General features: G+C 43.3%; 10 protein-coding genes across 10 annotated transcripts; 3 read left to right on the plus strand and 7 right to left on the minus strand.

The window, feature by feature from the left end:
* Positions 1–345: 345 nt before the first annotated feature.
* HPODL_01343 (1,3-beta-glucanosyltransferase GAS5) lies at positions 346–1,677 on the minus strand (the record flags this gene model as incomplete). The annotated part of the gene is made up of 1 exon (XM_014077849.1): positions 346–1,677. The coding sequence occupies one exon, from the start codon at positions 1,675–1,677 to the stop codon at positions 346–348; it is 1,332 nt and encodes a 443-aa protein (XP_013933324.1).
* Positions 1,678–1,800: 123 nt separating this feature from the next.
* On the minus strand, positions 1,801–3,428 carry HPODL_01344 (uncharacterized protein; the record flags this gene model as incomplete). The annotated part of the gene is made up of 2 exons (XM_014077850.1): positions 1,801–3,369; positions 3,402–3,428. The coding sequence occupies 2 exons, from the start codon at positions 3,426–3,428 to the stop codon at positions 1,801–1,803; spliced, it is 1,596 nt and encodes a 531-aa protein (XP_013933325.1).
* A 196-nt stretch (positions 3,429–3,624) lies between these two features.
* Positions 3,625–4,056, minus strand: HPODL_01345 (Nuclear transport factor 2; the record flags this gene model as incomplete). The annotated part of the gene is made up of 2 exons (XM_014077851.1): positions 3,625–3,906; positions 3,964–4,056. The coding sequence occupies 2 exons, from the start codon at positions 4,054–4,056 to the stop codon at positions 3,625–3,627; spliced, it is 375 nt and encodes a 124-aa protein (XP_013933326.1).
* A 52-nt stretch (positions 4,057–4,108) lies between these two features.
* On the minus strand, positions 4,109–4,615 carry HPODL_01346 (dynactin 5; the record flags this gene model as incomplete). Its single annotated transcript, XM_014077852.1, has 1 exon — positions 4,109–4,615. One exon carries the CDS (start codon positions 4,613–4,615, stop codon positions 4,109–4,111), a length of 507 nt encoding a protein of 168 aa, XP_013933327.1.
* A 59-nt stretch (positions 4,616–4,674) lies between these two features.
* HPODL_01347 (High affinity polyamine permease) lies at positions 4,675–6,330 on the minus strand (the record flags this gene model as incomplete). Its single annotated transcript, XM_014077853.1, has 1 exon — positions 4,675–6,330. One exon carries the CDS (start codon positions 6,328–6,330, stop codon positions 4,675–4,677), a length of 1,656 nt encoding a protein of 551 aa, XP_013933328.1.
* A 388-nt stretch (positions 6,331–6,718) lies between these two features.
* HPODL_01348 (histone acetylase) lies at positions 6,719–8,230 on the plus strand (the record flags this gene model as incomplete). The annotated part of the gene is made up of 1 exon (XM_014077854.1): positions 6,719–8,230. One exon carries the CDS (start codon positions 6,719–6,721, stop codon positions 8,228–8,230), a length of 1,512 nt encoding a protein of 503 aa, XP_013933329.1.
* Positions 8,231–8,425: 195 nt separating this feature from the next.
* Positions 8,426–11,680, plus strand: HPODL_01349 (High-affinity potassium transport protein; the record flags this gene model as incomplete). Its single annotated transcript, XM_014077855.1, has 1 exon — positions 8,426–11,680. One exon carries the CDS (start codon positions 8,426–8,428, stop codon positions 11,678–11,680), a length of 3,255 nt encoding a protein of 1,084 aa, XP_013933330.1.
* Positions 11,681–11,709: 29 nt separating this feature from the next.
* Positions 11,710–12,759, minus strand: HPODL_01350 (Nuclear and cytoplasmic polyadenylated RNA-binding protein PUB1; the record flags this gene model as incomplete). Its single annotated transcript, XM_014077856.1, has 1 exon — positions 11,710–12,759. The coding sequence occupies one exon, from the start codon at positions 12,757–12,759 to the stop codon at positions 11,710–11,712; it is 1,050 nt and encodes a 349-aa protein (XP_013933331.1).
* A 209-nt stretch (positions 12,760–12,968) lies between these two features.
* Positions 12,969–13,283, minus strand: HPODL_01351 (peptidyl-prolyl isomerase H (cyclophilin H); the record flags this gene model as incomplete). Its single annotated transcript, XM_014077857.1, has 1 exon — positions 12,969–13,283. One exon carries the CDS (start codon positions 13,281–13,283, stop codon positions 12,969–12,971), a length of 315 nt encoding a protein of 104 aa, XP_013933332.1.
* A 275-nt stretch (positions 13,284–13,558) lies between these two features.
* Positions 13,559–14,593, plus strand: HPODL_01352 (uncharacterized protein; the record flags this gene model as incomplete). Its single annotated transcript, XM_014077858.1, has 1 exon — positions 13,559–14,593. One exon carries the CDS (start codon positions 13,559–13,561, stop codon positions 14,591–14,593), a length of 1,035 nt encoding a protein of 344 aa, XP_013933333.1.
* Positions 14,594–14,607: the final 14 nt, after the last annotated feature.

Raw genomic sequence — 14,607 nt, forward strand, 5'->3', positions numbered from 1 at the left:
TGGTGCACAGTACTTGGGCAATGGGTTGTACTTAGACGCATCTTCCAAGTTCGTGGAGTACTGATATATCTTTCTATGTGGGCCTGATCTAATGCTTTTGTGGAGTCTTTTGACATCTTGCTTGAGTCTAGTCTTTTTCTTTTTGGAAGAATTTTGGAGTTCTTTTGAATTACTTGCATAGCCCCTACAAGCCCATAAGATTGGCCTTTGTAACAGGCAATATTTCCTAATCATGAGGGGCTACAATATTTCTGAAATTTTTTTTTTTTTTTTCAATATGTAATTTTGGGCCTTAAAAGTATATATATTGATTGTATGGAAGAAAGAGAATGATATGAATGTCTATTAAATAAGCAAAGCAGACAAAATCATCAAAATAGAGTAGAATGTGCTTGCTTGCATTTGGGTACCAACACCTCTTGATGAGGAAGAAGAGGTTGTAGGGGATGAAGAAGATGAGGATGCTCTTGTCGACGATTGCGAAGCAGTGGAAGAGTCGGTTGGGGTCGCAGATTGAGAACTGACACTGGAAAGATCGTCATAGTCGCAAGACTCTTGCGTTTCGGCTTCAAAACCATAACCTGCACCAGCACCATTTTCAAAATAAGTTTGAGCATCCTCTGGAGTATCTGGAACCGTGATTGTGAAGTTCCAATCAGTTGGGCACTCGGAAGGCTTGTAAGACGTAGAGTACCCTCCACTTCCTTGAGGATCAGATGTAGAATTCAGCATGGATCTCAGGTTCTTATAGTCGTCCAAAGTGGAGACAGAATCTCCGTCGATCTCGACAAGTCCGTAGTCTGAATCTTCTTGCGAATACTCATAGACCAATCCGCCAGAAAAAACTGAAGACATCTGAGTAGAATAGATAGAAGCGACCTCGGAAAATTGTCTGGTACCTTGAGTGTTGCAACCGTACTCAGAAAGGAACATAGGAACCGAGTAACCGGAGTACATTTTCACCTTCTCTGAATATCCTGACTGAGTGAAGGAGGAGTGACCACACCAAGAATAGTCGTTAACACCGAGCATATCAATTCTGGCAGTTGAATCATTTCCGCAATTCAAATACTTTGCTAGTTCTAATCTCACCGAGGAAACATCCGCAGCCGAGTAACCCACAGGGATCTGTCTATAATTTCTCGCCTTGATGTACTTTTTAAGATCTCTAACAGTAGCCTTGATGTAGGGAGCAGTAAACAAAACGTCTTCATTGTTGACCACCTCGTTTCCTGCGAAAAAGCCCAGGACATTAGTGTAGTTAGCAAAGGCGTCGACTGTAGCAAAAATGTTTTGCAAAAAGTCCGCATTGTACGAACAACCTGGGTTACTTCTCGAAATCGATGTTCCCGGGGTAGTGACGTCCAAGATCAAGTAAATTCCTGCATCTGCAAGCTTCTCCATACACTCAAAATGACTCAAGGTATTGTCCACCGAGTAAACTCTAATGGTATTCAAACCAAGATCCTTGAAGTAAGGGATATCTCTGGAACAGACTTCAACATCTGCCAGAGGATCAGTAAGGTTTGAAGATCCACCGGGCTGATAATCAACACCCCTTATATAAAACCTCTCGCCCGTTTCAGAATTTAAAAAAGCATTTCCGGTTACATTGATAGCAGGCAATGATGCTGCGACAGATCCGATGAGGAGCGAGAGCAAGAACGAGTATTTCATATTCGGTATATTTCAAAACTTTTTCAAGGTAACTATTTATTTATTTGTTTATTGAACTTGCATAAAAATACCGAAATTTTCAGATTTGGAAGATTCCATGATATGCAGCCCAAAAACTGAAACTCAATTTTTTTCGAGAGAATACTCAGTTTCTTGAGATTTCGACGTGGTTGGTGCAAGCCCCTCCAAGTCGAGGTCATGTACATCATTCTTCAAGTCCACTTCCACCAGAGATGGAGAAGCTGACTCTTTTGTGGTTCCGATCCCCGCATCGTCAACTTCAAGATCTGGCCTATCTTCGTTCACATCCTCAGTATCTTCGTCGTGAAGAATGTTCTCGTGTTGCTCTTCCTCTAAGTTTCCTGTTTGTTGAGCTTCAGTTGTTGAGCTATCACTGTCTTTATCTTCATCAACCGGAAGCAAAGGATGATTTTGTAGCTCATCATCCGAGTTTACAAGCTTCCTCAAGTCGATACCCCACGACGTTGTCACAATGATGTTGAGCTTATTTCCAAGTGTCTCGTCATTGACTTGTACGCTGTCTTTCACACGAGATGGTAGTTTGCGCCCTCTGGGCCCTTTGACCCTCCCTTTCCTCACATCTGCAACGTGATCAGTAGCATCATCATTTTCAGGCTTCGTGAAGGGCATTCCTGGCACGGAAATTCCAGGAAATGCCATACCAGGCAAAGGAAATCCCATAAGAGGCTTTCTTGCATGCTGGGAGCCGGTGTCAGAAGGCTCAGAATCATCAGCTGCTTGTGAAGGTCTCTTTGTTGGAAGAGGAGGTTTTGGCTTAAACATCCCCATATCTTGCTGCTGTCTTTCAGCGAGCATTTGCTGAAAGGCTGCAATCTTAGAAGACGGCTTCTTAGGAACTGCAGGCTTATTCGATTCTGTTGAACTCCGAGGCGAAATACCCAAAGACACATCGGATGACCTTTTGGGGATCGAGTCATCGGCAGGCTCCAGGATGTTTAGGTTGGAAGCAGGATCAGACACTAAAACGTTTAATTTGGGTAATTGATGATCCTCATCCGGTGTAGATTCCTCGTTCTTGAGTGGTTCTGGCCCATTAAGAGTAGAGTTGCTTTTTTCTTTTGTGACAGGGGATTCTTGTTCAGGCGATAGCTCGCCCTTAGTCTCATTTGAATTATTTCCAACAGCCTCTGCCATTCCAGAGGTTCGGTTCCTACTCTCGTCCACCGTTGTTTCTTCAGTGGTCTCATTTGCCTGCGCTGTAACTGACGAAATAGGCTCTAGACATTCAGTTTCATTCGCTGCTTCGTGCGATTGTGCATCTTTCGGGTCTCCGTCAAGTTCACCAACGTTGTCAGTCTCCTCGTTTTTCGGAACGCTCTCCCTTTCTCCTTTCTTCGTTAGCTCTGGACTCTGAGCGTATATATCCAAGACATTTTGGTACGTTGGCGTTTTGGGAGGAGGTTCCACCATGGAGTCTGTTTTAATGTGGTCCAGAGTGGCCGCTTTTCGAGGCCTTGTCGCTGGAACAGCTGGTACTGGCGGGTTTTCAGCCTCAAGAGAACCTTTGCTGCTTTTTGTATCTCCATCGTCCTTCGGCTTTGGCCTCGTGGAAGGCACCGCTGGAATTTCTAATTCGGGCAAACCGGAGGATTCCGACCTTCTTGGGCGCGAGCTTGGAACCTTAGGCACGTCAGTTTCTCGGCCTGGTCTCTTAATTGTTAGAATCATGCAAATATACTTACATGGCTAGGAACAGGTGGCACGTCCATATTATTTTACTTCGCGACTAAGCAATCCGGTTCATTTATACACATCGCTACACACCAACACCAACAACATAAACGTACAGATGTTCTGTAGCATTTACTATGCAAACAAACTAGAGAGCATCTAAGGTTACTTTAAAGCCAATTACTATCAAGTCCCGGCGCAGACGGGGCAAGACAAACCGTTAGTTCTTTGTTCTTAAGCGTAATTGAGTCTAAAGATATCATTCAGGACGTAGTAAGAGCCTGCATCCGGAATGAGATGGAAGACCTGAGAATATCTCTGGGTATTTTGTTCGTCATCAATCAGAAGCTCACCAGTAACCATAACAAGAACGTCTCCATTTTCGGATGCAGGCTGAGCATCAAGGGTGGATATTCTGTGAGCCACCTTGTTGAAACCAAGGGATGTGAGTTTTTCAATGATGTTGCGAGCACCTTGAATTTGGGAAGACTCAAAAGTGAGCATAGAGTGTTCTCTCTAAACGTTGTTAGGATTGAATTCAAACGCCAACAAATGTGGCTAAAAAGTACTTACATAAAGATTTCCCAGTTGAGATCTGTCCTTGTCAAATTGATCGTAATAGAAGCTGCAAAACTGTTGAGCCAAAGCGTTAAAATCAACCGACATTGTTGGAGTTGATGAGTTTTGTTTTACAAATTTTTTCTAGAGCAGGCTTCCCTCAATTTCTATTATTTCCTACCCTGACACCAACCGCTTCCAAAATACAAAGTTTGTCCTCATTGATTTGTCTGTAGCTTGGAGGCAATTCGTACTCTTTCAAGGTGCCACTTTCGATGGTCACTCTTGTAAAGGGCGGTACTAGGTAGTTTGCTGGAATTCTAACGTGGTCTTCGATTACACAACAGTCTCTGATAACACATCCTGGCTCCAAAATACAACCAGACCCTACATCCACTCTGCTGCCTATTGCTGCACCAGATCCAATGGTACTTTTGGAGCCGATTCGTGTGTAAGACCCTAATTTCACTTCTGCTTTCGAAGAGTCGACTGTTACAAATGGCTCTAGGAAAGAGTTCTTTCCAACCTTGATTGAATTGAGTTGAGCATTCAGATGACAATGCTCACAAATCGTGCACCGGCCAGCCAGTGAAATCTGCTTCAACCCTTTAATCTTACAGGTTTTATGTAGTCGATTTTTTGAAGATGTCTCAACCCATTGATCCATTACTTTAGTTATTTAATTAATCGCAATTTTCAAAATTTTAAAGATACAAAGCTAATAGTTTAGAGAAGCCAAGACAACACCTTATCGAACTTACTGTCAGGTTTGATCTTGGAGTTTTGCATTCTCTCATAATACTCCTCCTCATGATGCTCAATTTCCTTCAAGCCAGTGGTCAAGTCAGCTGTTGCAGGATTAACAAACTTGGTTTTCTTAATAATCTTCCAGCTCAGGAAAATTGCGATGTTCAGGAAGAACATCAAGTAGTAGTAAAGGAACGAATCGACATCAAAAGAAGGAATGAAAGCAAATGTTCCCAGGAAAGCAATAATCAAGAATGTGACGATAAGCCCAAAAATAGCGGGAAATGGTTGCAACTTGGTGACCCATGTCTGCAAAGGTAGAGATAACCGATCCAAACCCTGAGCCTTACAGGCTCTGTAAAACCCAAGGTAAACAATCATCATGTAGAAGTAGTTGAGAACTTGAGCACCTGTTGTCAAATTAATCAACCAGTTCAGAGCAACCGAAGCCGAGCTTCCAAGTTGTAGAAGCGATAGGCACGCAAAACACGTTGATAGTGCCAAACCCACAATCGGAACCCCACTTTCTGTCGTTATGCTAAAGAATTTTGGAGCAAGGCCTCTCTTGGCGAGGGCGAACATGGATCTGGACCCGCAATACATGTATGAGTTTCCAGCAGAGTAGGAGGACAGCATACACAGAACGTTGACAATATGAGGCAGCACCCTGATGTTCAAGTTTCTCATTGCGATGACGTAAGGTGAGACATTAGCACCAGCGGCACCTTCCGCAACAGCATTGACTAATGTAGGGTCATTGTGTTTCAGGACAATGCCAACACAAAGCGATCCAAACACGTAGAAGAAAAGCAGTCTGAAAATAATACTTTTGAATGCGACTGCCATGGTTTTCCTTGGGTTTTCAGCTTCACCTGCAACCATACCCAAATACTCTGGAGCAGCCTGACTGAACACTGCCTTCGCGTATGCAGACCAGAAAGCGTTCGCTCTGTTTCCAAGATACTTAGGAAAAGCATCGTCGTAGTTTCCAAAATTACGGAAACCATATCTGTCGTGGTTTGGGTTTCCACCCAACATTGTGACGAGGGTAAATAGCATCAATCCGACCGCAAGGATGACCTTTCCGATGGATAAGAAAAACTCAGATTCTCCATACCATCTCACAGCAAAGATGTTCAAGATGACGTAGGAAACAATCATCGGAACAATCGATGCCGCTGCCGAATAGTCTTCTGTCCAGAAATGTATCATACTATTAACGGATGTCACTTCAAATGGAACATAGAGAGCCATGAGCAGGTAAAAGTTGTATCCAAAGCAGGCCTCCAAGGCGGGATCAACGAAACGTCCAGCGTGCGTGATAAAAGGCGAGTCAACAGGAAGGTAACAGACAACTTCTCCTATCGAAACAGTGACGATATACATCACAAAAGCATGGAGCACGAATGCCACCAAGAGATTTCCTGGTCCACCCGTGGACAAGGAAGCTCCAATAGTGACAAACATTGCTGTGCCGACGGATCCTCCGATACTGATAAGATCGATGTGACGACGACGTAACCTTCGAACCGTGTGACCATCTGCGACAAATTTAGATTTCTTCTGATGTTGGTCCTCTATTGAAGTGACCTCGAGAGCTTCGACGGTTGGGCTCTGTTTCGTTGTGAACTTCATTTTGGCGCACGATTTAATGAGCGGAGGAGATCTGATTTATATGGCAGATGGCTATATTTTGCACAGCTTATCTCTACATTTTCGATAATAGTGCAGTCTTTATCTACAAAACCCTCATGCATGTTGAGCATGATAACGATTTTTAGATAAAAGAAGAGTTCCAGTCACGCCCTGTAAAAATGCATGTTTATGTAACTTATTGATGGAGCCAAACTTAGCAAGATACGCGTAGGTACGCTTCAGTGTCGGATAATCTGGATTTGTCACAAAATAAATTCTACGGCATTGCCCTTTTAGTCGCACTTCCCGGGAAATTTATGCCAAACCAATCGATCAGTCTAAGATTTTCTTTTCGCGTAAAAGTTGTCACTGGCATAGTATCTCCCAAATGGGTGGTTTTAATAACGTTATCTTATCTAACAGTCACTTTGTTCCTCATTACAATGTCTCCACTGGTATTGAGCGCCTTACTGTGTTGCTGAAAGATAAAGAGACAACGGCAACGATCTATCCTATCTTTTCGCCTGATGATTTGCCATTTGAGCTTTTACGATTTTTAACGCAGGAATACAATGATGAGATTGCTAGGGGAGACACTCAACCGTTCTTTGAGCCTTTGACAATCGACGAGTTCAGGGATTACTGGCTTGGTCAGTTTGCTGCTGTAATGGTGTTGGGGGACGACCCAACTTTGGACACTTCGTGGTCGCACAAGGAGTGGGCCAAGAGATGTCTAGGGACATTTTTCATTAAAGCAAGTTATCCAGGCAGATGCGCACATGTGGCAACAGCAAACATACTTGTGAATGCGGGTATTAGAGAAAAAGGTATAGGCAGAATTTTGGCTGAATGTTTCCTTGCATGGGCTCCAAAGCTAAGCTACACGTATGCGATGATGGAGCTTATTTTTGAAACGAACGCCCCGGCAAAAACTGTCTTGGAGAGCCTTCATTTCAAAAAGATCGGGCGAATTAAGGGCTGTGGACTACTCAAAAGTAATAAAGACTCCTTGATAGATGCTATCACTTATGGTCGAGAGTTAGATCCCCCCGAGACCAAGACTGACCACAATTCAAAATATGAGAAAATTCGAGACTTCATTCTCACAAGAAAGTATCCAGATGATGCAGATCGGCAGGAAAAGTCCCGACTAAGAGCTCTCGCTTCTCACTATACCGTGGAAAATGGTCACTTGTACTTAAAAGGAAAAGAGGTCATCATGACACAGAAGGAGCAGCTTCGAATTACCAAAGATGCACACGAACGTGGCCACATCGGAATCAACAAGACAACGTCTTATTTGTGCGATAGGTATCACTGGCCAAAAATCAAAGAGATGGTGACTCAAGTCGTGAAAGCTTGCCCAGAGTGCAAGGATCCAACCCTAATATCTTTAAAAAGATCGGAAGTCCCGACACCGAAGCTGCGAACAAAATCGCCAAGGCAGCAGTATATTCACCACCAGTCGCCCAATACTTTATCGCAGCAGTTACCGGACATTGCTCACATATATCAGAACACACATATTGATTCGTCTAACCCTCTCAATGATATTTTGGCGGGCTCCGGAATCTCGGATGTCGTTGAAATGGTTCAGCGACAACATCGCCATATACAAGAGCCTCATCAAAACCATACATTCGCGGACTATGCATCTCATTATCATCCAAATATAACCTCCAATTTCCACTACAACTCGCCTGGCGATCATTCAGAAACCCCTACTCCTGCAGACTCTCAAAATTTGCGGTATAAAACCCCTAATTCGATTCCCATTGATCCGGCTGTTACTAAGTCACATAACCAAGGCTCTAATGATGGTTCAGATGTTGCAGCCTCTTCCGAGATAGACATGGCTCGAGCATTGCTCAATAGTGGACAAGGACAACCCAGAAATTAATTATGCAGGGATTTCTATGTAATGTAATAATAAAGTATAATTACACCGGAGAAAAAAAAATAAGCTAAATTTACTTTCTGGGAATAGCTCCAAAGTGAAACATGAGTATATAGCATCACGTTACGAGAAAACGGAAGTATGAGAAGACAAACATTAAGACCGATGTCTGGCCGAAGCCTTTCCGTGCAAAGTGATATGTTTGGTACCAAAACGTTCTGGTTCAAAGCACGAAAACGAATATACCACGTTCAAGCCAAACTAGGACCAATAGTAAGAAAATTGATTCCCAACTTCTTGGTAGCACATTACACATATATCGTATTTTGGTGCATAATTGGCTCCATTTTGATATACCCAAAGAAGAACATCAAATACATTGATGCTTTGTTTTTCGCTGCAGGAGCGTCGACCCAAGCGGGACTGAATACCGTGGACACGAATAATCTGAGCTTATACCAACAGATAGTTATTTACTGTGTGACCATGTTGACAACTCCAATATTCATCCACTCGGCCATCGTGTTTTTGAGGCTTTTCTGGTTCGAGAAATCATTTGATGACATTAAGGAAAAGTCAATGCAAAATTTCAAGATGCGTCGATCCGCAACTCTCGCTCAGTTCAGAACACAGACAATGGATACTTCTAGGAGTATACATCAAAACAGAACCAATACCACTGGCTTTCACAATAAAGATTACAATACTCACAATGCTTCTGAGGATCTAGGTACAAGACTGAACAAACTCAATCAACAGCAACAAGTAGAGGACCGAGAGCACAAATTAGACAAAATATTTGAAGATGAGTATACTGTTCCTATGTCCTCTAGTTCAGGTGGATCTCCAGAGACAAAGAACCATGAGAAAGGTCAAGATATAGAGCTAGCTGATCTTTACGCATCCCACGATTACCCAACGGACATGGGTGGCGTGGTACATTACAGCGAGCCCAGTGACGAAGAGGGTGAGCAAGAAGTTCAAGTTCCCGAGACACGGTCGAGAGATATCAAGTTTGTGGACTTACCAAAGCCACCCAACAAAAGAAGGAATAAGGATGTCGAGCCACGTGATCTATATATGTCCATTTCTATGATGCAACAACAAAGAGATAATAATATTGCAGAGGACGAATCTGGGCCGGCACTAGTTATACAAGGCCCTGCAGAAAGGACGGGAAGCAAGCTCCCGGGCCATATTAGCCGCCATGAGAAGGAAATGAAACGCAAACAGCTGAAGAAAATCAAAAAAATGGAGAAAATGCAAGACGAACACCCATCCGCTTTTTCAAAGCCTCCAAAAGAAAAGTCTATCCAGTTTCAAGATCCAGCCAGACCACGCAAAAGTTCAACAATTAAATGGGAATCACAAACTCCTGTTCCGGAGCCCGAAGCAGCAGAGGACGAAAGTGCGTTGAGCGATGAAATGAATTCAAGCTTGGAAGACGCAGGTGATGATCCGCTAGCCAACGATGATGCTCTGAGCGATGAGGAAAATGGAGTGGGTTTTCGCCATGTGGGGAGAACACAGTCTCATGTCATGGCGGTACCACATGGAAAACATGGAACCAAACTTGATCGAAGGGCCCATACTTTTGATGTGCCAGTAGAGAAGAAACCGGAATCGCACAAGAAAGGTGTCAATATAGTGAAGTCGCCAACTTTCGATAAGATGCTACGCAAAAATATGAAAGATAAGTACAACAGATTCACCAGAATCGGGAGACGTTTTACATCTTCTCGTACGGGCCATTTCAATGCCTTCACGGATGATATCGAGACTTTATCAGATAATGATCTTGCTAGTTTATATTCAAGGTCTAGCAAACATGCCCCGCCGAACTATCTGTCCTGGACACCAACCATTGGCAGAAATTCCACTTTTGTGGCGTTAACAGATGAACAGAAGGAAGAGTTAGGTGGTGTGGAATACCGTGCTTTGAAATTGCTCAGTACCATTCTAGTTTCCTACTACATTGGCTTCCACCTCGTGGGAATCATATGCTTTGTTCCTTTCATAACGAAGAGAATGAAGTATTTAAATATAATTAGAAGCGACGGCGTCGCCCCCGCTTGGTGGGGATTTTGGTATCCCCAAACATGTTTTAACGATTTGGGAATTACCCTTACCCCTGACTCAATGTTGTCATTCAAAGAGAACGCATTTACTTTGATTATAGGAGGATTCTTGATCGTTGCTGGAAATACAGGATTTCCAATCTTTCTTCGATTCATCATTTGGGTACTACATCGCTTCTCCAAGCCACTCACGCTGTACAAAGAGTCATTGGCGTTTTTATTAGAACACCCGAGAAGATGCTTTACGTTACTGTTTCCGTCGGGGCCTACATGGTGGCTGCTTTTTGTGCTGGTTGTGTTGAACTGCATAGACTGGTTGCTTTTCATCATTCTGGATTTCAACAAGAGCGTCTTGGAAAGCGTGAGACCGGGATACCGCGTCTTGGATGGACTTTTTCAGGCTATATCCACTAGGACAGCAGGCCTGTCAGTGGTGGATTTGTCTCGGTTGAGTCCTGCTGTACAGGTGAGTTATCTCGTGATGATGTACATCTCTGTCATGCCGTTGGCAATATCTATTAGAAGAACCAATGTCTACGAGGAACAGTCCTTGGGTGTTTATTTTGACAATAACGACGTTAGTTCCACAAACAATGCGGACGATAACAATAACAATAATCAAAACGGGAAAAGCAACCAGACGATATCTTTCATCGGCACACATTTGCGCAAACAACTGTCTTTTGATTTGTGGTTCTTGTTTCTTGGTCTGTTCATCATATGCATTTCGGAGGGTGGAAGATTGAATCAAGGTGATATACATTTCACTATTTTCAGCTGTCTTTTTGAAATCACTTCCGCTTACGGTACTGTGGGCTTGAGTCTGGGTTACCCAAACACAACTCCCTCCTTTTGCGGTCAGTTCAACACTTTATCTAAAGTGGTGCTCATTATCATGATGGTGAGAGGTAGACATAGAGGTTTGCCTTACGCAATAGACAGAGCTATCATGCTTGAGACCGACAAGATCAAAATGCGGGACGATTTGCAAGCCCACCATACTCTGAGACGGGCTCAAACTATGCTTTCAATGCCGACATATGCATCATCGCACCATGGCCCTTTGCTGAGGGTCAATACAACTCGAAACGAGGGATTCGATACGAGCAACATCTGGCCATTTTTGAAAAGGAAAGCTTCTGCGGTGGCTGGAGAATTTAGAAGAAACTTGCAAACAAGGACTTATGGTTCTGAGGATGAAGAGGCCCTAGAGTTTGATGATGAGTCTGTTCCTTCATACAACGGCTACAGAGAAGCGGAAAATAACGAAAGGAATGTGATGGACAGAAATATAAATGAAAGATCTTCATTGTCGCCAACTGGACCCGCATCCGCAGACCCATCTTCTAAGCCCAACCGCCACAATTCACTTTAATAAGCAACCTTTTCAATGTTCTTTAGCTTTTAATCATGATTGGCCCGGGTAATCAAACCATGTTGTTTACCCCAGCTGCACTTAAGTTGTGTGCCGTTCATGACCATTCCATTCAGCCGCAAAATTGCTTCAGCAGCATGCTCATGACGGTCAAATTTTATGAAGGCACATCTTCTTTCGGTACACAGTTTAAAGTCAATGATGTAGCCAAATTTCTGCAGTAAAGAAACAAGGCCCTCTTGTGTCACGTATCCTACTAGATTTCCAAGGTAAATCGTGCTGTTCCAAGAAGGGGTCTGGTGGTATATTATGTCATAAAGTTGTGTAGGAATAATGGAAGGGATGTTCAGGGGATGTGGTTGTATGGTTGAAAACTCAGAGTGCATAGAGAGCATGTAGTGGGATGAAGGCTGATGATGATCTGTTTTGCGGCTTGCTGTGTTTAGTCTTATTGGCCGTCCTCCAAGCATAACTCCATTCATCTCATGTAGACACTTTTGTGCATCTTGAAAATCCTGGAATGATACAAATCCATACCCTCGCGATCTGCCTGATTTCATGTCCCACATCACATTTGCTTGAACAAAAGATCTGTAGTTATTAAAAAACCGACCAAGCATCTCATCATTCACGTCTGGCGATAAGTCCCCAACATATAGATCGTGGAAGTTGCTGGATTTTGAGCGCTGCGTTTGGAACGCCCATGAAACTTTGATTGGAGAGCCGGCCACAAGGGTCCCATCAAAGGACTTTAATACACTTTCAGCGGATGAATGTGAACCAAATTCGATAAAAGAGTAATGAAATCCAGATTTATTTTTATCATTGAAAAGCTTGATGCACAGTATAGGAGAACCTACGGGCAGAAAGAGCTCCCTTAGGGTAATTTTGGTCACAGATTTGTGCAGCCCACCAACATGTAAAACCGTGCGAGAGATTTTTCGTCCTCCCTCAATTGCACTTGCTGGAAAGCTGTATTGATCATCCAGACTTGTGCTTGTGGTCGGCCTCTGCACTGGAGTCACCTGGGATACAGACGAACTAACCGATGGATGATCAGACATCAACTCTGTAGTCATATGCTAAATCAAATTGTTTGCGAATATGTTTCAAAGTTAAATCTGAATGTATTTGCAACCGCTGAATGTGCCCTGATTTGCAAAATGGAAAAGATTCGTTGCGATAAACTATCCCAAATTTTAACAAAAGGCGAGATGAGCTGAGCTAGTACAATGATGAATGAGAATTGGTCCCCATCTCGCGACAGACACCCATGTCATGAATAAGTTCACATTTCTCCACAATTTGAAATATTGATGTCAATCACAGGACGTTCATTGTCAACGGTCACATGCTCAATTGTCCGAATTATGTCCTCACCACCAACCACACGCCCAAAGACCACATGCTTTCCATCCAGAAAACTATTGTGAGCCAGATTGATGAAGAATTGACATCCATTGGTATTAGGGCCAGAATTTGCCATAGCTACCGTCATGGGCTCATTCTTGAACATAAAGCCCTCATCCTCAAATGAATCCACACCGTAAATCGTTTTGCTTCCAGTTCCGTTCCCTCTCACGAAGTCGCCCCCTTGGATCATAAATCCAGGCACAACACGATGAAATCGACTGTTTTTATATCCTATAGGCCTTCCGAGTTCTCTGTATTCACCTGTGCAGAATTGGCGAAAATTTTCAGTCGTTTTTGGAAGTTGTTGGGTATATAGCTCGATCTTCACGCGTCCGAGAGGTTTGGGCCCCAAGCTGACATCTAGAAACACGATCGTCATTAGAGTATCAGCTCGGATTTTTTTTTTCGCTTGGCGGTGCCAGTGGAATCATAGAGTCAAATAATCAAAAAGTATTTTCTCGTACAATGTCTGGCGATAAACGAGTTCATACTTCTGTCCCCGACACCGAGACGGCAATAGATAGGAATTTGCCCGAATTTCCTGCAGCGAAGCCTATTGACGAGGATAATTATTTCAGGCTTCATAAACCTCCCCCTTACCTTTCTCAGATATCCAGAGATGTTGCGGACTTCATCAATTACCACCATCTCCAAAAGCGCAAAATTGTGCTGGTCACTTCGGGGGGTACCACGGTACCTTTAGAGAACAACACTGTCCGGTTCATTGACAACTTCAGTGCGGGGACGAGAGGTGCTACTAGCGCAGAGTACTTCTTGGAAAACGGATACGCAGTGGTATTTCTCCACAGAGAATTCTCCCTGCTACCTTATTCAAGACACTACAGTCATACCACTAATTGTTTTCTAGATTATATGACAGAGTCAGAAGATGGGAAAGTGGAAGTCAATGCTGAGTTCCAAAAAGAGATGATTGTTGTGCTCCGTAAATATAGACACGCTCAGAACAACAACTTGCTTTTACTCGTCCCATTCACTACCGTGCACCAATACCTATTCACTTTGAAACTCATTGCGCAAGAACTTTCGGTGATTGGTTCCGATGCACTCTTTTATTTAGCGGCAGCCGTCTCGGATTTCTTTCTTCCTTCCTCTCGAGTTCCTGAGCATAAAATTCAAAGTCAAGAGTCAGGAGGGAAATTGGTGGTCGATTTGGAGCCCGTTCCCAAGTTTTTGAGCAGACTTGTGGACTCGTGGGCCCCAATTTCTATGATAGTATCGTTCAAGTTGGAAACCGATAGTTCAATCTTGATTAAAAAAGCGAAAGGCGCACTCGAGAGATATAATCATCAGCTGGTTATTGGCAATTTACTGCAAAGCAGAAAATACGAGGTTGTCTTTGTTACCAAAGATAGCGAAAGATGGGTGCGTTTGTCAAAGGACCAGGTGGATGCAGGTATTGACATTGAGTCTCTCATCATCCCTGAGGTTATCAAATTACACAAATCTTCCATCGAAGAGAAGAAAAAAATGGGTTTGTAGACTCTGTCTATATC

The sequence above is a fragment of the Ogataea parapolymorpha genome, chromosome VI, assembly GCF_000187245.1.
Source record: "Ogataea parapolymorpha DL-1 chromosome VI, whole genome shotgun sequence".
NCBI classification, from domain to species: Eukaryota; Fungi; Ascomycota; class Pichiomycetes; order Pichiales; family Pichiaceae; genus Ogataea; species Ogataea parapolymorpha.